The 25,403-nt window shown below is 40.0% G+C and overlaps 1 protein-coding gene across 1 annotated transcript in view; it reads left to right on the top strand.

The window, feature by feature from the left end:
* Positions 1–24,797, top strand: part of SNX27 (sorting nexin 27) — a 68,817-nt gene extending 44,020 nt beyond the window's left edge. Inside the window, exons 6-12 of the mRNA XM_004436020.3 lie at positions 3,191–3,269; positions 5,121–5,284; positions 11,807–11,896; positions 18,602–18,751; positions 19,062–19,190; positions 19,568–19,627; positions 20,853–24,797. Coding sequence (XP_004436077.1) covers positions 3,191–3,269; positions 5,121–5,284; positions 11,807–11,896; positions 18,602–18,751; positions 19,062–19,190; positions 19,568–19,627; positions 20,853–20,900 — 720 coding nt within the window. The 3' untranslated portion in view covers positions 20,901–24,797. The remainder of the gene's footprint in view (positions 1–3,190; positions 3,270–5,120; positions 5,285–11,806; positions 11,897–18,601; positions 18,752–19,061; positions 19,191–19,567; positions 19,628–20,852) is intronic.
* The last annotated feature ends 606 nt before the right edge of the window (positions 24,798–25,403 follow it).

The raw sequence follows: 25,403 nt of genomic DNA, 5'->3' as shown, positions 1-25,403 counted from the left end.
GCTACGCCACGGGGCCGGCCCGCTTTTTCCTTTTCCTTTGTTTAAATATTTTAAAGCAAATTCCATGTTATTTGACCCATGTGTATTTCAGTATACATCTCTAAAAAATATGGACGTTCTTCTTACATAATCACAAAGCCATTATCAAACCTAAAAAATTAACAATACTTCCTTGGTATTAACTAATAACAAACCCATAGTCAAATTTTCCCAATTATCTACAAATGATTTTTTATAGTTGGTTTCTTAAAATCTGGATCTAAACAAGGTCCTTATATCACATTTGGTTTTTATGTTTGTTTTGCTATAGAGCAGTCTCCCTTCCCTTCCCCAACTTTTTTTTGTGTGTGATTGTTTTATTGCAGAAATTGGGTCTGTGTCCTGTGGAATGTTCTGCATTCTGAATTTATCTGTTTGTTTCTTTTATCTATTTGTATCATTTAATATGTCTTTTTGTCTCCTTATATTTTCTATAAATGGAAGTTTACTCTAGAGGCTTGATTAGATTCAAGTTCAGTTTTTTTGATAAGAATACTTCATAATTGGTGTAATATACCTCATATTGCTTCTCAACAAGAGGTACACGATGTCTGATTATCCACTTTTAGGAATTAATCAGTAGCTTTAGGTGGTGATAACCTGACCTCCCCATTGTAAAGTTCTCCATTGACCTTTTATCAGAGGAGCGTATCACTCATGATTGCTGCCTTAACCTGTGATTTCATTAAGGGTTGTAAAGTGCTGATTTTCTAATTGTCTCATTTCTTCACATTTATTAACTAGAATTCTTTTGTAAAGAACTTTTCCTTATCAACTGAGGCTATATTTTTATTGTTGTTAGTGCTGTCAAGTTGATTCCAACTCTTAGCGACCCTGTGTACAGCAGAGTGGAACCATGCCTGGTTTTTTTGCACCATCCTGTCATCTGCTGGCGCTATATCATACAAGCTCCACTGCTATTTATAGGGTTTTCATGGCCAATTTTTTCAGAAGTGTGTGGCCAGGTCCATCTTCCTAGTCTATCTTAGTCTAGAAGTTCCAGTGAAACCTGTCCACCATGATTGACCCTGCTGGTATTTGAAATATTGGTGGCATAGCTTTCAGCAGCACGGTAGCATGCAGCCGGCACAGTGTGACAACCAACGGATGGATGATGTGGTTCTCTCACCGGTAAATGAACCCAGGCCACGGGGGTGAGAGCACTGAATCTTAGTTATCCTGAAATACAGTTTGTAGGAAAGGGAGGATAAATATTTAATTCTTTCCTTTTATTGCCAGTTTTCAGAGTAAAGAATTAGTGTCCCAGTTGATTCCCATGATGTCCATGAGATAATTATTTTATTTTATTTTTTTAGTATTGTGAGTTTTTAGATATTCAGTATGATTTAAGCAATAGCATATACCATCATTTCGATGCTCAAATTGTTCCATCTTTGGCCAATGGAAGCTCCTTTGTGTCTGCTCCTATAATCCTTTGATGCAACCTATTTGTTTATAGTAGCATCCTTGCTTTTTAGTACAACAAGATGTCTGGTCTCATCTTTGTATATTTCTTACCTTAGGTCTAGAATCAGCCGTTTTCCCAAGGAGTCCTAGTTCCTTTCAGTGAGAAATTGTGTTTAAAGATCATAATTTGGGTGCTGGGTATAATTGTTGCTTTTAGGTCTTTTCATTGCTCTTAATCCTGATTTGATCAAGGTTTTCAGGGAAACTAGCAGGTTTCTGGATATTAATGCTTATTTCTCCTTTGTAGCAAACAAAAAATCTATTCCCCATACATTTACTCATGTACTGTATACCATGGCAAAGGATATGTGCAGAATCTGAGATATTTCTGAAATTATAAATGGTGGAGTGATTGCAAGGAAAATGTTAATTTTATACCTTGCTGATGTTTTGTTTTGTTTTCTTTGTTTTTTTCAATACTTCTCTAGCAAGGCCTGATTTTTTTTTTTTTTTTGCCTGAGGGAGATTAGTGCTGAGCTAACATCTGTTGCCAGTCTTCCTCGTTTTTGCTTGAGGTATAGGTCTGCACCCGGGATCTGAACCCGAGAACCCGGGCCGCCAAAGTGGAATGTGCCAGACTTAACCACTGTGCCTTGGGGCTGGCCCCAAGGCCTGACTTTTTTGCACTTTCCTCCTCACCCTGTTACTGAGACTTCTAGCTATAAGCCATTTTCCAAACCTTGAGAGCACTTTAGTTTCTATCCAGTGCAGTATAGAATGGTAACTTAGAACACTTATAATCTCCAGTTCCTACCTCACGTCAGGGATAAACCTAGGTCTGATATGTGAGCAGATATGGGAAGAAGGATATAATCATATTTGGTTTACTGAGGCACTAATATTCAACAATTTTATCTTGTTCAATTAACACGTTGTTTATACTAGGATTGATCTTGAAAAGGAATTTTGGTACTACTAGTTTGTGTTTTCTGCTTTATGTTTTGTTGTTGTTTTTATGTAATTTCAGTTTTCACTTATTTACACATGGAGTCTTTCCATTTCTTTTTTTATTTGTCATATTAGGATCTTAGGTCCTAGAGAGGAGGACTAATACTTGTTTATTAGCCTCTGTCATCCCAACATTTTGCTATTTTCATGTGGATATTGATGATGTTAATTCTTGGAAGTAGAAGTCTCCAGCCTGAGACATGGATCATCTGAAAAATAAACAACAATAATTTGTGAAGCAGGAACAAAGTTGACAAACAGTATTTTAAGCTCGAGAAGCAAAGATATAGATCTTGTATGTTAACAGCCTATGTTAAATGTAGGTTGAATGTGTGAGACTGGATATTTAAGAATTTATTTTCTGCTAAAGGTCTGTACTTATCAAGAGCATTTCTTGTTAAGTGCTGTTAAAAAAGACCCTTCTGGGATGAAGTCATATTTCAGAGAGGAAAAGCTAATATTTGAGGAGAGACTATTATCAGCTTGAATTGGAGAGGAAGAACTCATATTTAGAGATCATAGCTGTTTGGGTCAAATACTAGTATTTTTTTCCGTTTATTTCATGAATATGTATACATGTGTGCGTGTACACATACATACGAAGAATAGTTATGGACCGTGAATTTAGTGTATATAACCCCTCCCTTCCCCTCCCTCTGCATGCATACACCTGTCTTTTCCCACAGCATTGTCTGATTTAGTTTCCCTGAAACTGATGTTTCCTGTTTACTTGTAGGCTATTGCAGCGAAGGTTGGCATGGACAGTACGACGGTGAATTATTTTGCCTTATTTGAAGTGATCAATCATTCCTTTGGTAAGTGCCAGTGGCTAATATTAAGTTTTGTTTGGGGCTGTTTTATTTTAATACTGTCAGACCAAAGCTCCCCAAAGCTGTCAGACTGAAACTGTTTGCCTAGAGAAGAGCTTGAAGACAAGGGGAGATCCCACTCATTAGGACTGTCCCCAACAAGCAGACTGGGCAAATCCCATTAAGCCTAAGTCGGAAGGGTGTCTGATCACTGTTGACCCTATTTCCTTTTTTGTAAGTATAAATGACTTTTACCCACTGCTGAAGCAGTACTTTCATGAGGTTTTTTTAAATCAGAGGTTCAGGGCCAGCCCCGTGGCTTGGTGATTAAGTGCGCGCGCTCTGATGCTGGTGGCCCGGGTTCGGATCCCGGGTGCGCACCGAGGCACCACTTCTCCGTCCATCCTGAGGCCGAGTCCCACATACAGCAACTAGAAGGATGTGCAGCTATGACATACAACTATCTACTGGGGCTTTGGGGGGGAAAATAAATAAAATAAAATCTTTAAAATAAATAAATAAATAAATAAATAAATAAATCAGAGGTTCAAAATTAATATATTCCAATGAAACAGCCTTAAAAAGAGGGGATGTTCTATTTAGCCACAATTTGTTTTAGTGTACTTCATGCTTTTTGTAGGTTTTTAAGAATAGCTTTTTGTTTTCAGGAGTTAGAAAGAGATATATTGCTTAAAAGCCTTTGCTTTAATGCATATATTTAAGTTTCTGTGTAAATACATATCCTCTTCCTAGGAAATTTTATTTATGGTGACAGGAAGTTTCTCTTATATATTATTTTATAAAAGTTAGGGATGGTGGTCACATTGGTTGCGTTGAGACCATAAAGGGGAGGAAGTCTGAGGGCTTGCTCTGAATGACACAGATTTCCTACAGGTTGGGTCTTTTCCACATTGTATATATACAGGGCTAAGGCCAGAAATTACAGATAATATTGATTGATCAGATCTTCCTCATCCCAGAAAGGGGGAGAGTTTGGTAGATTTGGGTCACCTTGCCATCCCTGGTCAAGGTAAAACAACTTTGATTCACCCTGAAGCAGTCATCTCCCTGTTATTCTTTATCTTCCCAACTCCCTATAGTCTAATGAGGCAGATATAAATGTTACAAAGGATTGCTAAGGAACCAGGACACTTGGGTTCTAATCTTACCCTTCTTTTCTAAGCTTCAGTTAATAAATAAAATGGGAAATAGTAAATCTGTCTTTTGCAGTATTATAAAGCCAAGTAAACATCAAGAGAAGAAAACTCTGAGCCTTTCCAAAGAAAAGCAGTGTAGAAATTTAAAGTGGTCATGTTTTATCCTGCTTGTGCATTGTTAGGAAGAGGAAGTAACGTTACTCAGAAGATACTTTTCACTTTGATAAATGTCTTAGAGTTGTGAGGGTGTACGGAGAGCCTTTCAGCTCTTAGTGATAAAAGCAGTTCATTGAGAATTGCCACGTGAGAGACTCTGCACCATAGCTGGGTAAGAGGAGGCGCTTGCTTTAAAGATGTTCAGTGGACATTGCTGTAATTTACCAGATAATGGATCAGTTATTTTAACTGATTTTGTTGCAGGTGCTATCTGCAGAGTTAGCATGTTAACTGAAGGGTGTGTCATTCAGTTGATAGATTTCAGTCAGTTTGAGCTCCACTGGCCATAGTCATAGTTAGAAGGGTTTGATTTGGTTAGCAAATGGTTATTTTGTGGTCCTGAAGCAGAGCTCCTTGATGGATCTAAGCTGATGTTCTGGTTAATGATAACCTGCCATTCTTGATCTACCTTACATGGTTTATACTTGGGAAATTCCTTATATATCTTTTTACTCTAGCTTTCTTTGTTTTGTCTTTTCTTCAGTACGTAAGCTGGCACCTAATGAATTTCCTCATAAACTCTACGTCCAGAATTACACATCGGCTGTACCAGGCACCTGCCTGACCATTCGAAAATGGCTTTTTACTACGGAAGAAGAAATCCTCTTAAATGACAATGACCTTGCTGTTACTTACTTCTTTCATCAGGTGGGTGAATTTATCTTCTTGGATTTTTTTTCTGTTTGTATGTAGTAGGTTATTTGCCAATCCAGCATAACTCCTTGGGTAAGCTGCTTTGCTTCTTAGATCTTAGTTAAATTTGTAAAATGTTCTATCCTATTTCACAAAAGATAAGTAAGTTTAACAAATGAAGATATCTTGGAGTTTAAAATATATTTATTATTATTTTTTAAAACAACAGAAAATAAGCATTATGGCTATGTACCTTTTCAGAATCTTTTCATCAAAATCATACATACATAGGGGCTGGCCCTGTGGCCTAGTGGTTAAGTTTGGTGTGCTCTGCTTCAGCGGCCTGGGTTTGGTTCCCAGGCATGGACCTCAGCAGCCTCCTCAGCAGCCATGGTGTGGCGGCAGCCCACATACAAAATAGAAGAAGATTGGCAACAGAGTTAGCTCCGGGCAAATCTTCCTCAGCAAAAAAAAAAAAAAAGAAAGAAAAAGAAACCATATGTAAAATTTAAAGCATCGAATATTGCTACACAGGTTATTATGAAAAATATTAGTTGCCCCCACTTATCTTCATCTCCCCCCATAGGCAACCACTTTCACCTGTTTTACCTTTGTTTTTTGTTGTTTGTTTTGTTTGGTTTTCTATTTACTTCCATGTCTCTATTATAACTTGGTTATATTGCTCTTGCTTGATTTTTCAGATTCAATCGGTATCTCTTAATTTCCCACCTAGAAGATGAGACTTTAGCTCCATTTTCTCCTCCACATTCCCACTGCCTACCCATACTTGCTTGTCTCTCTTATTCTGTTCTTATAGTCAAATTATATTTGTTAGATTAGTATTCAGTGTTCATATTATTATGACTCTATAAAGAATTTATAGCAGAGCCATATCAATAGTGAATACTATCTTTACTTTTTACTTCCTTTTAAATATTTTGTTTTAAAAATTATTTTCCAAATAATTTTTAACCCATTTCATAACACTTTATAAAGTATCCTATTACTATTCTAATTGGATTCTTATTAAATTTATAATTTAACTGAAAAAAGAATCACCATTTTTTTTGTGTGTGTGTGTGTCTGTGAGGAAGATCAGCCCTGAGCTAACATCCTATGCCAATCCTCCTCTTTTTGCTGAGGAAGACTGGCCCTGGGCTAACATCTGTGCCCATCTTCCTCCACTTTATATGGTACGCCACCACAGCATGGCCTGGCAAGTGGTGCATAGGTGTGTGCCCAGGATCCGAACCCGGGCTGCCAGCAGCAGAGCGCGCGCACTTAACTGCTATGCCACGGGGCCGGCCCCAAGAATCACCGTTTTTATTAACTGTAGTATTCCCAAATAAATGCATAATATTTCTATTTTATTCAACTCCTCTTTTGTTTCACCAAATAAAGTTCTGTAGTTTTATGTTTCACATGTGCCCCCTTAAATAAATTCCCAAGTATTTTATATTTTTATTACAATTATGAATGGAATATTTTTTTCTTTGTGTTGTTGAAGTGGAAAAATTATTAGCTAGGAATCAGAGTATCTGGTTCAAGTACAAACTCTACATTGGGTAAATCTTAGCATAGCTTTGCTGAGATCCGTTTTCTGATCCGTTAAAGGGTAATAGTAGTACCTCACACTTTTTTTTAATGAGTATCAAAATTTAAACAAGGTAGAGCATGTGAAATTATTTTTGAATTATAAAACTAAGGCAAAAGTAAAATACTTAGGTATATAGAAAAACTGTTACCTTTGTAGCAGTATCTCATACCCAGCAACTTTTCCAAACTCTCCTGTTTCCTCATATGATTTTTTTTACAGCTTTATTGAGGTTTAATTGATATACAATAAACTGTACATTTTTAAAATTTATAACTCGATAAATGTTTTTTACCCTCTTAACCATTTTTAAGTGTATAGTTCAGTAGTGTTAAGTATATTCACATTGTTGTGCAACAGATCTCCAGAACTTTTTCATCTTGCTGAACTGAAACTCTAAACCCGTTAAACAACTCATCTCCCCCTCACCCCAGCCCCTGGCAAGCACCATTCTACTTTCTGTTTCTATGAACTTGACTACTTTAGATACCTCATGTAAGTGGAATCATATGGTATTTGTCTTTTTGTGACTGGCTTATTTCACTTAGCATAATGTCCTCAAGGCTCATCCATGTTGTAGCATATGACAGGATTTCCTTCCTTTTTAAGGCTGAATAATAATACTGCATTGTATGTGTATATCACATTTTGTTTATTCATCTGTGGGTGGACATTTGGGTTGCTTTCACATCTTGGCTATTATGACTAGTACTGTTATGAACATGGGTGTGTAAATATCTCTTCAAAATCCTGCTTTTAATGTACCCAGAATTGGAATTGCTGGATCATATGGTAATTCTATTTTTAATTTTTTGAGGAACCACCATACTGTTTTTCATAGCAGCTGCAACATTTTATATTCCCAACAGTGCACAAGGACTCAAATGACTTTTTTTTTTTTTTTTTTTTGGTGAGGAAGATCAGCCCTGAGCTAACATCCATGCCAATCCTCCTCTTTTTGCTGAGGAAGACCAGCCCTGAGCTAACATCTATTGCCAATCCTCCTCCTTTTTTTCCCTTTTTCTCCCCAAAGCCCCAGTAGATAGTTGTGTCATAGTTGCACATCCTTCTAGTTGCTGTACTGAGAACGCCGCCTCCTCATGGCCGGACAAGCGGTGCATCGGTGTGCGCCTGAGATCTGAACCAGGCCGCCAGTAGCGGAGCGCGCGCACTTAACTGCTAAGCCACAGGGCCGGCCCCTCAAATGATTTTTTGATTGACTAGGTAAACAATTGTGTCTTTTAGAAAATAATGTTAATACAATGTTATAAACCAATATTACTGCAATAAACGAAAAATTAAAAAAAAATAACAACAACAAAAAGGCAAATCAATGTCAACTTTCGGTATTAAAAGGTATTATTATTTAAGAAAAAAAAAGAGAGAAAAAAATTTTTTTCCCATACTTAATTTTAGTTATTTTTTGTATCATCTTTTGATGGTGAGAATATCTAATGTATTTCATCAATTCTAAAATGCCATCAATTATAAGATGCACTATTATTTTATGTACTGCTAAGAAAGAGAAAAAAGCTACTAATTAAACTGACACATCATTGATTGTAAGATGCATCCCAATTTCAGAGATGAAGAAATGTGAAAAAATGTGCGTCTTAGAATTGATGAAATATTAAAATAATAATGATAATGAGCCTTTTCTTTAAAAAAATTAATTGGGTCAAAATTCATGGTAGGCTATATTAAAATTCTTGCTAAACCTGGCAGATTGAACACACTTATTTAAGCTGCTTCTTCCTGAAAACTTGCTAAAATAGTAGTAATGGAATTTTAAAAGGCGTAAACCTACAAGGACAAAGAACGGGAGGGGAGACCACAGCAGATCAGAACTGTCAACAATTTTTAGAAAATGAATGTTTGAATGAATCGAGAGGAGTTTTGGTGTTTGGTTATTGTGTAGGCACATGGAAAGTTACAAACAAAAACAGGCAGTTAACATTAGAGAAAAAAGATTATACAAGAAAGGAAGTCATAGTACAGTACATAGTTTAGTTGTGAGCAGTATTTACAAGCTTACAATAATGTGTTGATTACAATAATCAATACTGAGTATTGATTTAATTTTTGATTGAGAGGTTGGAGGAAGAGGAAATGGGAGTGTTTGGGTGGTATAAGAAAGCTAAAACTTATTAATTTTAACAGAGCAGGTCAACAGTGTCTAAAATTGATAAGTTAGGAATTATCAGTGTAAGTGTGGCATAATAGACATTTATTAACATGACATTTAGAATTATAGAAACAATATCACAAACTGCTTAAAGTGCTTCAAAGTAGTTGTATCTGTGGAATAAGGCTGTGGGATCAGGAGACTGCTGTTTTTATCAGGAGCCTTTTAGTAATATTTGTTTTTTTTTTAAACTATGTACATCTTTTACCTTAATAAAAAATTTTTTAATTAAGAAAAAAAGGAATCCAGTGTGGTGATATTTATGTTTTCCACTCAGGGCTAGTCAAGCAATATAATCTTTTTTTTTTTTTTTTTAAAGATTTTATTTATTCAGTTTTTCCCCCCAAAGCCCCAGTAGATAGTTGTACGTCATAGGTTCACATCCTTCTAGTTGCTGTACGTGGGACTCGGCCTCGCGTTGGACGGAGAAGTGGTGCCTCGGGGCGCTCCCGGGATCCGAACCCGGGCCGCCAGCATCAGAGCGCGCGCACTTAACCGCTAAGCCACGGGGCCGGCCCAAGCAATATAATCTTGATTAGAAATAAGAAAGGAGAGAACATTGTTACTGCCCTACATGAAAACAGTTCGCTTAGAGTTGCTATGACTTTGGGGATATGTTCATCAAATATTTAAGGGCCATAACAAGTCAGACACAGTTCTCGGTATTGGGGATACGAACAAAACAGAAATACAGTATTTTTATTTGGTCATCAGAAGAGCCTTTTCCCTTAGCTAATAACACTAAGTTACATGGGAAACTGAATAGACAGACCAATATGTATTTATTTGTTTCCCTTCTTTCTCTCCCAGCTTTTCAGTAACTGGTTTAAATTTGGCCTAGAGCAGTCAAATCTTTTGGTAATAAATAACCAAGTGTTCACATTCTTCAGGACATGTGGCAGTTCTTATTGAGCATCCCCTCTGTGGATATAATCCTCTGTGCCTAAGTGAATCCTTGCTTGTATGACTAGGATTGGGGAGAGACTGGCATAATCTTTCCATTAGGCAGTCCCAGGCAGGACATTAATCTCCTTGTGTGGTTCTTAGAGGAACTTAGCTAAATAATACTAATAGCAGTGATGCTAATAATAACTATTTACATATACTTTACAAAACTCTTAACATCTATCTCATTTTGTTGTCTACCTATGAGATGAGTATTATTACTGTTTTACAGACTGAGAGGGTTTAAGTGACTTACTCAAGCGCTCATTGATAGGTGACAGAGCTAGAAGTTGAACTATTCTCTTGACTTCAATCCTGAATTCATTCTGTTATGCAAACATTTTCCCTTAAAAGACTATAGGAGGGGCCTGCCTGGTGGTGCAAGCGGTTGAGTGCCGGCACTCCACTTCGGCGGCCCGGGGTTCACAGGTTAGTATCCCGGGCGCGCACCTACGCACCGTGTGTCACGCCATGCTGTAGCGGCATCCCATATAAAGTAGAGGAAGCTGGGCACGGATGTTAACTCAGGGCCAGTCTTTCTCAGCAAAAAAGAGGATGACCAGCATCAGATGTTAGCTCAGGGCTGATCTTCCTCACAAGAAAAATAAAAATATTAAAAACAAAAAAAGACTATAGGGAATGATTTCTACTTAAGGAAATGGGCAGTCTTCTGATAAAAGGTTCAAGTCGGCCCCAGCCTGGTGCCTGCATAGACTTGTCCTTGCAGTAACTCACTGAGGTTAGATTCTGAATGCCCTGGACAAATGATTCTATTTGTTCTTTTTCTTTTTTTCTCCCAGAGATCAGTTTTCCCTTCTGTTAGATTTTAAAGTTTTTCTTGGGGAGGAGGAGAGGTGGAGTGAGGTTAGGAAGGGGATGCGTATTTCATATAGCTGAACCAGGTGTAGTTTAGAATTAGCATATTATGCTTGGGTACCTTTGTGCCTGTATCAAGTCCTATCTGAGATTTTTTTCTGTTCATAGTCTCACGTTTATTACTTCCTCTCTTCCAATTGCTACCACCCTAGTTTAAGATCTTGTTTCACTTCATGCTTAAAATAACCACAACATCGTCAATCTCCCTTATTTCATTCTCTCCTTAGCTTAAGTCATTTGGCATTCATATGCCAATCAATCTTTCTTTTAAAAAAACTATTTTTTTAATGCTTATTTTGGCTCCCTGCTGTCCTTAAGTCCAGATTCCTGTGCCTGCTTTTTAGGATCCTCCCTAATCTATTAACCTACCCATCCAGCATTGTCTTTCATTGTCCCCTAGCATGCACCCTTTATTCAAATCAAGCAGATCTGTCTCTTGAATGTATTTAAGCTCAAACCCATTTCTATTTCCTGACTTCAGCTTGTAGTTTCTTTTATTCAGCCTATCCTTTGGGGTCCAATCAAGGTTTCCCTGACAACTAGTTAGCAGTAAGCTCTCCTGTTCTGACTGCATATTATCACTTATCTATGCCACACGTTTTTGCTACTTTATTGTTACCTTTAATACAGTATGATATACTATCTTTCCTTGTTCTCTGTTTCACATGTATAAATTAACTGGAATTTAAATCTTGTAACACAAGAAACCAGATCCCTCATGTACCTAGAGCAATCCTTGAGCACATACCAGACACTCTTTAATTGCTACTTATTCTAATAATATACCCACATGGCAGAGTTCACTGGTGATGATGATGATGGTCCACATGGATAAGAATTCTTCTGAAAACGAATCTGTGTCTCTTTATTTTTATTGAGGATGTACTTGATAATGATTTTTACATTCCTTTCTTCCCTGCCTTTGTTTTGGTGACAGGCTGTTGATGATGTGAAAAAAGGTTACATCAAAGCAGAGGAAAAGTCCTACCAATTACAGAAGCTGTATGAACAAAGGAAAATGGTCATGGTAGGTTTATGGCCCCACCATCTCTTTATAAAATGTCCCTTCTTATCTCTTAAACCTGTTGTTCCAGTTATTTTTGAAAGATGTTGCAACCTGGTCAATGTCTTAACTAATTTAAAAAAAGTAGAGGGATATAGACCTTGAGGTAAAATCCATTGTGTTCCTCCATTTAGCACACAAAGAGCTTATTTTGCTATATGTAGGTATAACTTTATTATATTATTAATAATAACCAAACAGTATTCTTTTTGCTTAAAAAAAGCTATAAAACAAAAGATGTGCAAAACTAGTGATATGATAAAGATTCAATAGGGCCGGCCCTGTGGCTTAGTGGTTAAGTGCGTGCGCTTCGCTGCTGGCGGCCCGGGTTCGGATCCTGGGCATGCACCGATGCACCACTTCTCCAGCCATGCTGAGGCCGCGTCCCACATACAGCAACTAGAAGGATGTGCAGCTATGACATACAACTATCTACTGGGGCTTTGGGGGGAAAATTAAATAAATAAATAAAATTATTTAAAAAAAAAGATTCAATAAAAATTGATATTTAGTTTTTTAATGTTAGAAATTATTTTAGTTGTTTAGAAATCACAAAATCATTTGCTATTACAGCTTCCTTCTCTGCAGTTGCTTAAACATTTATGCTTAGTAGTGCTTTTGGTTAGTATGGTATCCTAGAGCTGTGCTGTTCAATTTGATAGCCTCATGTGGCTATTTAAATTTAATTTTAAATTCATTTAAATTAAGTAAAATTTAAAATTCAATTTCTCACATGCACTAACCACATTTCAAGTGTTGAGTAGCCACACGTGGCTAGTAGCTACTTAATTGGACAGCTCAGATATAGAACATTTTCGTCACCATAGAAAGTTCTGTTGGAGAGGGCTGCCTAGGATATTCCCTAAATGTTTTAAAATTAGTTTTCAATTTGTATCTGCCATAAATACGGGAATGGAAATTGTCAAAAGTAAAATTTGTAAAGAATGCTTACAAAAACTTCCATTCATAGCATTTTAAAATTTCTTTCTTAGCAAATTCACATATAGTTGGAAATTTTCTAATTATAATTTTTCGTGATTTCACACAAGGCAGGAATTGCAATGGTAATGAATCCGATAGGTCACTTGAATTTCTTTTGTACTTTCTTTGAGGGAATGTTCATCCATCTAGATAATTGGGTTGGAATAAGAATGCAAACAAGTCAGCCATTGAACTTAGTCTGTAATCTTATGTCTAGCTGGGATAGTTATTTTATCACTAATGTGACGAAAAGTAATACATCTCTTTGCTTTAGAAAATTGCCATAGATCAGAGAACCATATACGAATGTTCTGCATACCAACAGGCTGACACAGACAACACAAAAATCTTTTAAATAGAATTAAGTCTTGGCAGAATTTTGGTTAAGGGAATTTTACTATGTGGGAGAGAGGATTTTAAAACTCAACTTCCACCTGTTCTGCCTATATATTAATACATGATTCTGACACACATCTGCATCTTTTTGGGTGCAAAGGGCCAAATACTAAAGGGCCATCAACCTCTCTAATAGTTCTTTGCCTTTGCCAAAGCCAGCAGAATCGAGGTAATTTCATAAGGGCTTCTGATAATACCAGTATGGAATACATATTGTTTCTTTGCACGTATAGTACTCCAAATACACTATCTTCCATTTATGCATTCAACAAAATATATTTGTTGAGCACCAGGTGTGTGCCAGGCACAGTGCAAGGTGCTAGAGAAATAAATAGGTTTGGGTTGTTCTGTGGCCAAATACAGAAAATCTGAATTTAACAAGCATAGTAGTTTATTATGAAATTTTTTTTAGACTCAAGTTTGTATCTTGTAGTCACGCAGTTAAGAACTTGAGTACAGTTGATATGTTTCCCCATGGGTCATCAAAATTGAGTATAAAATGTGCTTAAACATTTATGGAATTCTATTTTCTTGAAAACCTAGTGCCAACATATGTGTGTACTAGCCCCATAATACTGCAGATTTTAAAGAAAGCCCCCCAAAGTTTGAATTTTATTCAAGTATAATTTTATGTGTTCAAGTATTAGTGTTCAGAGACATTAGCCTAGCCAATGGTCATGGTCAGCACGTTGAAACTTCTGACTCAGATGGACCCTTCAGAGTCCATAGATCTTGATACCATTATCTGTAGCAATTTACTGTGGTGTAGGTCTAAGATTAGGCCAAATCACTGCGACCTTTAGCAATTCAACAAACTTCTCAGTTTAATTTCTTTTCTGTAAAATAAGGATGTTCAGATTGGTAGCTATCAAGTAGAATCTTGACAAAATGCTTCAGAGTTCTTAGTAGGTAAATAAGCTTTGTGTAAGTCCCCTTGCTCTCCAAATATAGAGGACAGATCGTATCTTTGCCATAGTTTGTAATACCCAGTGTGACCAAAAATGTTTTTGTTTTCTACTTATTTACAAAGTTAGATGGAACCTCAGATTTTGATGGTTGAGAATATAATGTACAAGAGAGATTTTGGTTTTTCTTTTTTCTCTTTTTTTTACTCATACAAACAGTAGACATGTGTAACTTGTGTTTTTCTTATGTTGGAGTGGCCCGATTATGCCATTGTTGAACTGGCAAACAAGAAGTTTCTGTGTTAGTGTTTCTGAACATGATTTTTAATGGTTTTCACACAAGGCAGTATATGTGAAAGTCATTGTTTCTCAAAGTGTGGTCCCCAGCTTAATTACATGGGAATCACTTTTGAAGCCTACTTAAAATTCAGATTTCTAGACTCCACCTCACATTTACTAAGCCAGGATCTCTGGGAGTAGGATCTAGGAATCTTGGTAAAGATTTTTACAGAAGCACCCAGGTGATTCTGAAACTTTAAGTTCTTCAGAATCACTACCCCAGGAGTTTGGGAGAGTTGGCTCCGAAGGTTTCTCTCAAGCCCTTAATTCAATTTTAGACCTGATCTGACACTTGGCAGGTTGTTTGGTAGAACAGTGAGTTCTCCAGAATGGGCCTCAGCCCACTCACCAAAAGTGTTCTGCTCTGTTAAGTACTGCGTCTCTGCTTTAATAACTGTACTATTTCTGTATTTACCTATCTTGCTGAATATTGAACATTTATAAAATGTCCCATGCTATACCTTTCCTCTTCTCTGGCCTAAGGTGGGCCATAATCTCAGTGGTATGTGAATCAAGGAAGGTAATTTAGGATACATATTTAGCCACTCAAAATTTAATATGAAAGGAGAATGGACAGGATAGTTTTGTGTTTTAAATGTATAGCTACACCCTTATGTAAATATGTTTGAAAGGAAAAATTCACTTTTCTTTTGGAAATTTTGGATTTGTGTAAAATTTTAAATGTTTCTTCCCTTTATACTTTGTGCAAATCTAGGAATGTAGAGATTGCCCACATAAAGCTGAGAAATACTACCTGACCCGAGAACCTCTGAAAACCTTGTTTCCCCAGTGAGATTTTACCTCTGTCGTCTCACCAAGGCCACAGGTGCCCTTAGTTTTCATTCAGGTTATGTTTAGACCTTATGCCATTAGGAAGTCCCCTGAAGGTCTTTTGCTTTCAAGGACTACATTCTTGAATATGGAGGGATAAATCAGCCTTTTAATTCAAAGGGGAGAAAGAGGAGCACATATTATATGCCTGGTACTCTTCTAGGCACTGTATGCACATTCTCATTTCCTCCTTGTAACAACTATGCAGGTGTTATCCCCAGTTTACAGAGGAGAAGTGGAGTCTGAGAGATGAAGATTCTTACGCAAGATCATATAGCTTGTCAGAAGTGGAACTTGGATTTGAACCCATTTCTGTCTGGTTCCAAAGCCGATGTTTGTCCCCACATTGGAGAAGAGAGGGTGGCAGCAGTGTCCTTTATTTCCAGACGGCAGAGGGGAGGTCCCCAGGTAGAGTAATTTACACAAGGGCACAAGGAGAGAGTTCAAGATATGCAGAGCTCTATGTCTCTTCTGATATCTTTTCTAATCCCTCCCTTTGTCTACACGTTTCTCTCATTTTAGAAAATCTATACAGCAAACTCCCAGTGAGGAATATGGCAGAAATATTTTTCAAAACAACAGTGGTGGGCCGGCTCCGTGGCTTGGCGGTTGGGTGCGCGTGCTCTGATGCTGGCGGCCCGGGTTCGGATCCCGGGCGCGCCCCGGGGCACCACTTCTCCGTCCAGCCCGGGGCTGAGTCCCACGTACAGCAACTGGAGGGATGTGAACCTGCGACATGCAGCTGTCTGCTGGGGCTTTGGGGGGAAAAAATGAATAAATAAAATCTTTAAAAAAAAAAAAAAAAAAAAAACAACAGTGGTACCTCTCAAAGAAGAGAACTCTCAGCAAATGTGTTATATGGAAACCTTTTTTCTTGAAGGAGAACTTTTTTCTTGAAGTAGAGCTCGTCTCAAGGCTCCCTGACAACTGACTGGCGTTTGCAGGGGTCTTAACCATCTTTGAGCAGCATTTGCTGCTTATTGAGCCATGTAGAAAGTTTCCGATGACTGTCGTAGGAGGGTGACTGGGATTGAGTGCTGGAGGCCTGGTTGCAGGGTATTCTCCTTTTTCTTTTCACATTTTATTGTAGACATTTTGAAATATATACAGAATTTGAAAGAATAGCACATTTAGTCCCCATGTACCCATTACCCAGCTTTAGCAGCCTTCAACTTTCTGCTATTCATGTTTCATCTATCTCACTCACGTTTTTAACAGCAATTTCCATATACATCATTTCACAGGGCTTTCTTCAGAGAGAAAATAGGTGAGCCCTCTGGCTAAGGATAATGGAGGCTTTAAAATTTTTTTTTTAAGCTATCATTTGTTGAATACCTAATTATGTACTAAGTACTGTGCTGAATACTTTAATGTTCACAAATAACTGTATGATATTGGTGCTATTATTATTTCCCTTTTTACGGAAGAGGAAACTAATGCTCCGAGGATTTAGTCATTTGCTTGAGTTCAAATAACTTGCCACGGTTACACAGTTAGGAAGTGATGGGGCCGGGATTCAAGCCCAGGGCAGTCTGGGCCCAGGCTCTTGATCACTTCTCTGTGTACTGCTACCTATCCCAATTTTTGCTGCTTGTTATAACCCCAGAGGAGTTCTCTCCTATACCACCCACTGCCTGTCATATTTACCAAGGTATAGTGACTAGGGCTTTCTTTTGTTCATAGTGCCAATAGCAGGGCTCAGCAGTATCCACGTTTATCACTGATACAGGAAGGATGGTGATAAAGGGGGCTGGAGTAGGGTGATAGAAGGAGAGAGAAATGAGAGAAGAAAAATGATGCAAGTGAAGTATTGTGGCACTTCTGGATTGACCCTGTCTCTGTGTTCTTGCTACCCTTTTATAATTTTTCACCTTCGAAGTTGCTATTATTTTACCTAAGCAAAAGTAAATACAAAGTAGGGAAGGAAGCATGTGGTGTGATTTTTCCCTGGGCCTTAAGTCTTCCCAGACAGTCCTGGTGGCAGTAGCAACAGTCTTAGGTGACATTCATTGGTACCAGAGCCACAGGTTGCCGAGGGTCCTTTTTGTGCCTGTGTCCCTTCTCTTCTCTCTTGGTAAGGCAGAAGGCAACTCTCCGGTGTATTCTGTAGTATCCCTGCCCATCTAGTTGAGGTCTTCTAGAGTGCTGTGTCTTTGTCTTCTCTCCAACATTCTGCACACATCACCAGTGTGTCCTGTTCTTCCTGTGTGACATGCAACTAGGGGTGTGGAGGTACAAGGCTATTTGCCTATTTCTCAGGTACTCTCTGAGAGGAAACCAGGTCAGAGTCCATGAGTCGTCGTTTGTTTTTCCTTATCATCTTTTCCGTATTTCTCTTCTCTCTTTCTTGCTCATCTTCTATGACTCTCTCTCCTCTCAACTCAAAATAGTGAGTTGAGTAAAAGAGAGGCCAACCTTAACTGTAGAGGAGAAGGACAAAGAACTGAGTTAGAGTCAGTATTTCAGAGACCTCTCTGGATTAGTCTTGTAGCATTGTAGCTGTGAAGGTGATATATGTTGCTTGATTTTGGTCCGCATGCTTTTTAAGAAGGCATATATATTGGAGACCCAGGGGACAGTGGGGCTGATGTGGAGATTAGTTGGTGGTAGAGAAAGAAGCAGAGTGGCCTAGAAACTAAGCTTGGCTTCTAATCCTGCTTGTGCTCCTTATTATTACCTGTGACCTGAAGCAAGTCTCATATTACTCGGGGTTTCTGTAAAATAGCTTTTAAAGTCTCTTTCAGCTTAAACATTTTATGAGTATGAGATTTGGGGTAACTTAATCCTCGTCACATTGTAACTTTTGATTGGAGAAAACATGAGGAGAAACAGTAGCTCTCTTTCCTTAATTATAAGGATTGATCCGATGCCTGTTCTTTGGGTACATACAGTGAAAGTAGAGGGCCAGACTAAATGGCAATGTGAGTTCCCTTCCAGTCCTAAGAGTCTTGGTTGCAGTGTCTCTTCTGGCTTCATTTGTGTATCTTTTTTAAGTAGAGAAAGGAGGCGGGATTGGAATAAGGAGGTGAAAGTGGGATAAAGGATCATCGTGGAGTCCTGTCCCAACTTAGTGATGGCTGTGAGAGCAGAGGCAAGGTCTTCAGGTTGCTGGGCGAGGGGATTCTCTTGGTTGTTTCTCTTGTTCCATCTCAGCAACTCTTCCTGGTGGTTTAGTTCCATAGTAACACTGTTTCTCCTTTCCTTTTGTTTTTCCTAGTACCTCAACATGCTAAGGACTTGTGAGGGCTATAATGAAATCATCTTCCCCCACTGTGCCTGCGACTCCAGGAGGAAGGGGCACGTTATCACAGCCATCAGCATCACACACTTTAAACTGCATGCCTGCACTGAAGAAGGACAGCTGGAGGTGAGAGTTCAGCAAGGGGCTGGGGCTAGGAGCACTGGGGACACTTTGATACTTACTCACTTGCTATGTTTTAGTTCCTTCTTTGGGGGGAAATGAAATCAAAACTGTTTCGACTGGGTAGATAAATAGGCACTGGGTCCACACTGCTCCTCACCTTCTCTGGCTACTTACACTGACTTGTATTCTTCTGTCACACTCTTTTCCCTGAAATGTTGTGGACATCTCCACTCATTTCTGCTGTCTGTTCAGAACCATCTTACCTAAGCTCCCCAGCATTCTCAAACTTCTGCTCTTGTTCTTGGTTGTTTAGAACCAGGTAATAGCGTTTGAATGGGATGAGATGCAGCGATGGGATACAGATGAAGAAGGAATGGCCTTCTGTTTTGAATATGCACGAGGAGAGAAGAAGCCTCGATGGGTCAAAATCTTCACACCATATGTGAGTGGTAGACGGGGAAGCATGCTTGGGGAAAGTAGATTGGGCTTAAAGTTCTCCTTAAGCTAAATGCATAATTGGAGAAAGCTGTAGAGATAGCAGTTGTCTTGAGATCTGAACCTGTTTGAATCCTAGAGCCCCAGGTTCTTCCTGTCTTTCCTTTAGGCCTGACTAGGATTGGCAGTTTCACATCCTGCTTGACTCACACTTACCACTAGAAGGAGCCAGAGAATAGTAGATGAGCCAGGCCTGGGTTTTGTGGTGCTTGTCATGCTGAGCAAGTTTGGAAGGTGGGGGGCCTGGGGGCAGGAGTTCAAAGTCATGGCCCTGTGGCACCGGGTCTTGAGAAGTCAGTGAGTGTTACTGTGGTTTTTTTTCAGTTCAATTACATGCATGAATGCTTCGAGAGGGTGTTCTGCGAGCTCAAGTGGAGAAAAGAGGTAATTCTAAACAGTCTTGAATTGACTTTTTCATCTTTGTTTGTTTAAAATATATAGGCCTATGGCCAAATACATGGGACCCTCACCTCTATCTCTGTCTTTCTAGGAATATTAGTTAGGGACTGTTTATCCCATGTGAGCCAGGATACCCTTCCAGAGAGGTTAGCCTTTGGATGCTGAATGGACTGTACAAAAAAGCCTTGCTGGGGGCCAGCCCCGTGGCTTGGTGGTTAAGTGTGCGTGCTCTGCTATTGGCGGCCCGGGTTCAGATCCTAGGCGCGCACTGATGCACTGCTTGTCCAGTCATGCTGAGGTGGCATCCCACATACAGCAACTAGAAGGATATGCAACTATGACATACAACTGTCTACTGGGGCTTTGGGGAGAAAAAGGGGGAAAAAAAAAGAGGAGGATTGGCAATATATGTTAGCTTAGGGCCGGTCTTCCTCAGCAAAAAGAGGAGGATTGGCATGGATGTTAGCTCAGGGCTGATCTTCCTCACAAAAAAAAAAAAAAGAAGCCTTGCTTCTTCCTTTGTCTGAGGGTGGCCATTAGCTACAGGCTATTCCATCTCTCATGACTTCATGGATCCTCCTCTGCCTGTTTTTTTTTTTATCAAATTACCCTCCATGTTGTTCCTGACCTGGAAGGGCAACTGTCCTCAGTTTTAGCCATTCCGACTGGATGAGCCATGACAGTCTGTCTAGGCTAACCAAGATTGTGTATGTGTGGGAAAGTTTTTGCTGCTGCTTTACTACTGTCTGTATATGCCAGTGCTGGAGCAGAATTTGGAAGATTCTGAATAATTAGCTACTTATTCTCAAAGAAAATGTTTCCGAGGTTCAGAAGGTAAAGTCAGGAACATGAAAATTTATATTCTTGATGTAGAAGAAAGAACACTGGGCTCTGGGAATTAGATCTGGATTTTCTACCGGCTTTTTTTCCTCCCTGTGATTTTGGGCAAATCAGCATCCCAAGATCTCAGTTTTCTCATCCTTTCTCATCTGTAAAACGGGAAGGCTGAACCAGATAATTAATGTCCAAGGTCCCTTCCAGCTCCAAAAGGCTGTGATTCTAGATGGGAAGTTATATCAGTAGAAGAGGCCAATCAGATCGAGTCATCCAGTCAGACGTCTTCCGTTTCTATTTAAGGGGTTGTCTCCAGATGGGAGGAGATGTGGACACCTAAGGCTTCCCAATAACTCTTTTCTTTTTTTCCTTTCAGAACATTTTCCAGGTGGCGAGGTCACAGCAGAGGGATGTGGCCACCTAGCCTTTCCTTATCCCCTTCCCTTCTCTTCACCCTCATCCTCTTATCCCTTTTGTCTCCCGTGTCAGACAGAGTAACCATTAACACAAAAGAAGAGAAAAAGGAAAAAAGTCATTATATTCAAAAGCTCTAAACTAAATATTATTAATAATTCTTCTGAATTTCATGTCTCTGGAATTGAGCTGGTAGAGAACAACACATTGGTCAGCACCAGGAGTCAACTGAGTTAAGACAGGAAAAGAAATAAGCCCAACCAACTCACCAAAGGTATCTTTGTCCTTTCACCTGGGCCTCATACCAACAGACTCTCCTTGTACTATATTTTTAAAACTGGAACTATGAACTCCATCCATTTGCACTGTTCAGACATATATATGTATGTATGTAAAAATTATATATACACAAATTAGCTGCACGTATATACATATATATATTTCTTTTTAAATTTCATATTGATGGCAGTACCTTTTTTAGCTTGTGTTTTTACACACCTTTCACTAGAATTCATGACTTCTCTCTTGCTGTCTTTATTTTGAAACAAACTTTAAAAAGGAAAAAAAAATTTTACAGGGAAAATACCTCTCCTCATGAAGGACTTGAAAAGTTTACAACCTGCTTGGGTTTTTTCCCCCCTTTTTTGTATTGAGTGAAGATTCTGACTCATGGGTTGCCATAGAGTTTGAGGAGCAGGGAGCATAGTTTCTTTATTTTCCAAGAGGCTGCTGGGGAGGAGAAAGAGGTGTGTTTCTCAAGGGCAGCCAGGCTGCAGATCTGCAGGGAGAGTTTAAAGACTTGGTGTGGTCTCTTGATTCCAAGACAATTTCCCTGGTCCATCTCTCTTTCTTCCACTCATGGCTTTCTAGCCACATTCCACATTTCCTGTCTGCTTCCTCAGGGCCACTTGTGTGCTTTCCTTCAACTGGCCTAGAATGGAGGAGAGGGTGGGCTCAGGAGGTTGATGCCACAGGAACCTGAAACACTTCATGGTCGCAATTTCCTATTTCCCTCCCATTTCTGAAGCAGGGATAGTACTAGGGACCAGAGTTAAAGCTGATACCTTTAGGCACAAAGGTTGGACTTAGGGGAAAGGAAGGAAGAAATGTCCTATGTACGTGAGCTTTTCCCTACTCCATTCCTGACCAGTAACCACCCATAACTAGTAGATTCTCTGTGACTTCCTTAAACAGCTGTGTTGGGGAGGAGTCTGACAATACCTCCAAGGCCTTGGGGAAACTTGGAATGTGTCAGTGGTCTGTGCCAACCAAACCGTCCCTATCCAAGACAGCTGAGGACCCAGGAAGAAGCAGTAGGAATATGGTTGATTTGGGTTGGATCTCAACTTTTAATTAAAAGGGAAGGAAAACCTTTTTCCCTCAAAGAGCTCCTCATGTGACCTTGCAGTTAGACCTTTTGAGATCTAAGAGCTCCATCCCAGGATATAGGGCCAGGGCTGACTAGGGTAGGGCAACATTCTGAGCCCCCGGGCTCTGTAGATATTGCATTGGGAGCTCTGAGTCAGGCTCTGATGTAACTGAAACACATCTTTGAGCCTTCTTTTCTTTTTCTCTTCTTCACCTTCTAAACAAAAACCTCCATAGGGTGGTATCTTTTGCTTTGTCTAACTGGGAGGCACCATAGTTGGTTGTAGTCAACTCCACTGAGCAGTGTTGGGGTGGTTTGAAGTTTCTTTTTTCGTAACTTGTTTTTGCATCGTGAAGCCACTTTTCTGTCTCTCTCACTCTGTTATCCTGGCAGCCACTTTCCCCAAGGGAGTGTGGTGTCTTGTAGGACATCCCATCTTCCCTCCCCTTTTCCAAACCCAGGTGGATCAGAGAGTGCAAAATGTAAGAATGCTGAATGTTTAAAGTTGCAGAGAATGATCCCTGATTTGAAAGCTTTGACATAGGATTAACTTCTTTTGGCTTAGATGAATTTAATAATGAGCCAGAGGTCCCTCAAAAGAAGATATGTTGATTTCTCACTCAAGATGCTAAAGAGGCTTTTGGCACCAGCTGTGTTCAGACTGTGACAATAGCAGCAATTTGCCCTGTTCCCTCGGAGTGGGAGAGGAATGAACAAATCCGGGAGTCCATGCAACAGCCCAAGTGCTGACCTCCGGATACAAGACATAGTGGGGATGCCCTTAGGATGGAGGCCCCTTCGAGTGGGTAGATGCTGCTCTGTTCCTTTTCTGGCATAGCATTCACTTGGTGCTTTGGATTTTGGATGAGGGCCGCATAGGGCGTTGGCCTGTTGGCAGAATCTGTTTAGGAACAGCCCTTACCTGAGGCTGTACCACTAACCAAGCACCCAGTCGCAGCAAGGAGGGGGAAGCAGGGAGACCCTGGAGGACTGCGCCTTCTCCTCTTCCACCTGCAGCAGGCCTCCTGTGATGGGGCAGAGGTCACTATGGCTGTGGGGCTCCGCAGGATCAAGCTCTTCTTTGCATGAAGCAGTGTTGGTGTGACATTCCTTTCCCCCCTTGCTCTGTACTTCCTTTCTCGAATCCCTATTACCCTCCTTAGTCCTGGGTTCTGCCCAGGGAGGCTTCTACCCAGTCTTCTTTTGCAGTTTGTCTCTGGGAAATGGAGGGAATCCCTCTTTCCCTTGCTTTGCCCCAGCAGAGCCAGCAGGATCTTCCTGGTCTCCTGTTGTCCTCTCCTCCCAAATCAGTTTCTATCCTCTTTGGTAAAATCTTAGAGTTTTTTATGGATCAGGAGAAAATGCAGGCCCTGAGAAACCTGTCCCTGCAGAAAGGTTCCCTTGGGCCATGCTTCAGGCTCTCTGCTCTTTATATTTTTATTCTGCTCTCCATTTTTCTGCCCTCCCCTTGACCTAGGCCTAAGCTCAGCACAGGTGAGTGCTCAGGGCAGTTTCTAGGCCTGGACAGAGCTCTCAGGAAGGAATTAGTTCAACATCACCATGCCTGGCCCATCTAGTTTCATCCTTTAGTTACCCAGGCCAGTAGCTTTGGGTTATCCCCTCTTGTAGCTCCAAACCCAGTGCTTGGAGCAGCAATATAGGGCACTGACCAGAGGTGACACCTCTCTCTCTCTATCTCTCTCATCTCAGAATTCACCACCTATGGGCCTGGCTCCTAGGAGGCAGTTTTCTTAAAGGGGACTGCATCCTGGTTGATTGAAGTCTCCAGACCTGGAGGGACCACTATGCCCTCCTTTCTCTCCATCGTGCTCTCTGGCTGGATTGATTCAGCAGGAGAAACCATTTGGTCTGTGGGACCCCAACATACTGCTAGGTTCCTTCGCCAGATTCATTGTGTCACATAAGCTTTCTTTTGGAGGGAGGATGATGTGGTTGAATACTCAGAGAGAGAGAGAGAGAGAGAAAGAGAAAGAGAAAGAGAGAGAATGGAGGCAGTGGGTGTGCTTCTTCAGCTCCCCATCTTCCAGTTACACCTTCTACCTTCCTCTTCTGCTAAACCTGAGCATATCATGCCAGGTGTCACTCATAGCAGGACAGCATCAGCTCACTCCTCAGCAATAATCTAGGCTGTGTGGGAAGCTTAGGGCTCTGGGGAAGAACAGAACTGAAGAGGGGAGTGATATGGGGTGGAGGCACTTGGGCGACTGCTAACCTTGAACACCAGTTTTATATCATGCTCCCTTTTTAAGCCAGTGAGCTGGGCTTCAGTTTTCCCCAGGCCATGACACTTTTAATTTATTTGAGAGAAACTCTAATTGTATTTTCACTGCAGTATCTTGTATTTTTTATTTGTGATTTAAGAAATGTGAAGAGAAAATACGCAGACACGTAATGGCTAACAGTGTTTCTTTGATTCCTTGTTCTAGAGCTAACCACTCTAAAATTGTTTGGTAATGTCACTTAGTGTAATTAATTGTAACATATTCTTTTAAATAAATTGATTTATTGATGAAACTATTCTTTGGTTTCCTAGACTACAAATCCTTTGGGTTGTGTGGGAAGAAGTGAAGAGAGACCTTTGAGAATTGAGTTTGAATGGTCAGTCAAATGGGAAGAAACATCTAACCAGTTCTCCCAAGCAACTAGTGAGGCAGTCTTTTGAGGGCAGGAGATGGGCAAGGGTGGGAAAAGGAGAAGCTGGGAGGCCCTTGGTCTAACGTTCTGTTTCTGGTGGCTCCTTTAAAGATTCCTTCTTCTCTCTCAGATCTCAGAGTTGATTGTGCCAGCCTTCACAAACTCCATGTTAAGATTCACAGGACTCCTCTCCCTCAGCTTTATGCAGACAGAGCCTGGCAGAGCCCTTGGGACAGATCTTAGCCCTGTCTGCCTACCCCCAGCAACATGTATATATTTTTTCATTTTTCAATTCTGGAAACTTCTCTGGAATCTGAACTGAAAGGTACATAGAACCCCTAATGAATGCCAGCACAATACCAGGCATTCTGGGTGGTTATATCCTCTCCTCTGCCCACACCCTGAGAAAAAGTGTGGTCCTGCATGGTCTTTGCTTTTACAGAGGATTGTCAGGTGCTGTGGCCTAATAACCTATTCTTAAGAGTACTT

This window comes from Ceratotherium simum, chromosome 2 (assembly GCF_057802395.1).
Source record: "Ceratotherium simum simum isolate JZ-2026a chromosome 2, ASM5780239v1, whole genome shotgun sequence".
Lineage (NCBI taxonomy): Eukaryota > Metazoa > Chordata > Mammalia > Perissodactyla > Rhinocerotidae > Ceratotherium > Ceratotherium simum.
The sequence above is the reverse complement of the archived record's forward strand: the minus strand, read 5'-3'. Positions and strand labels throughout refer to the sequence as shown.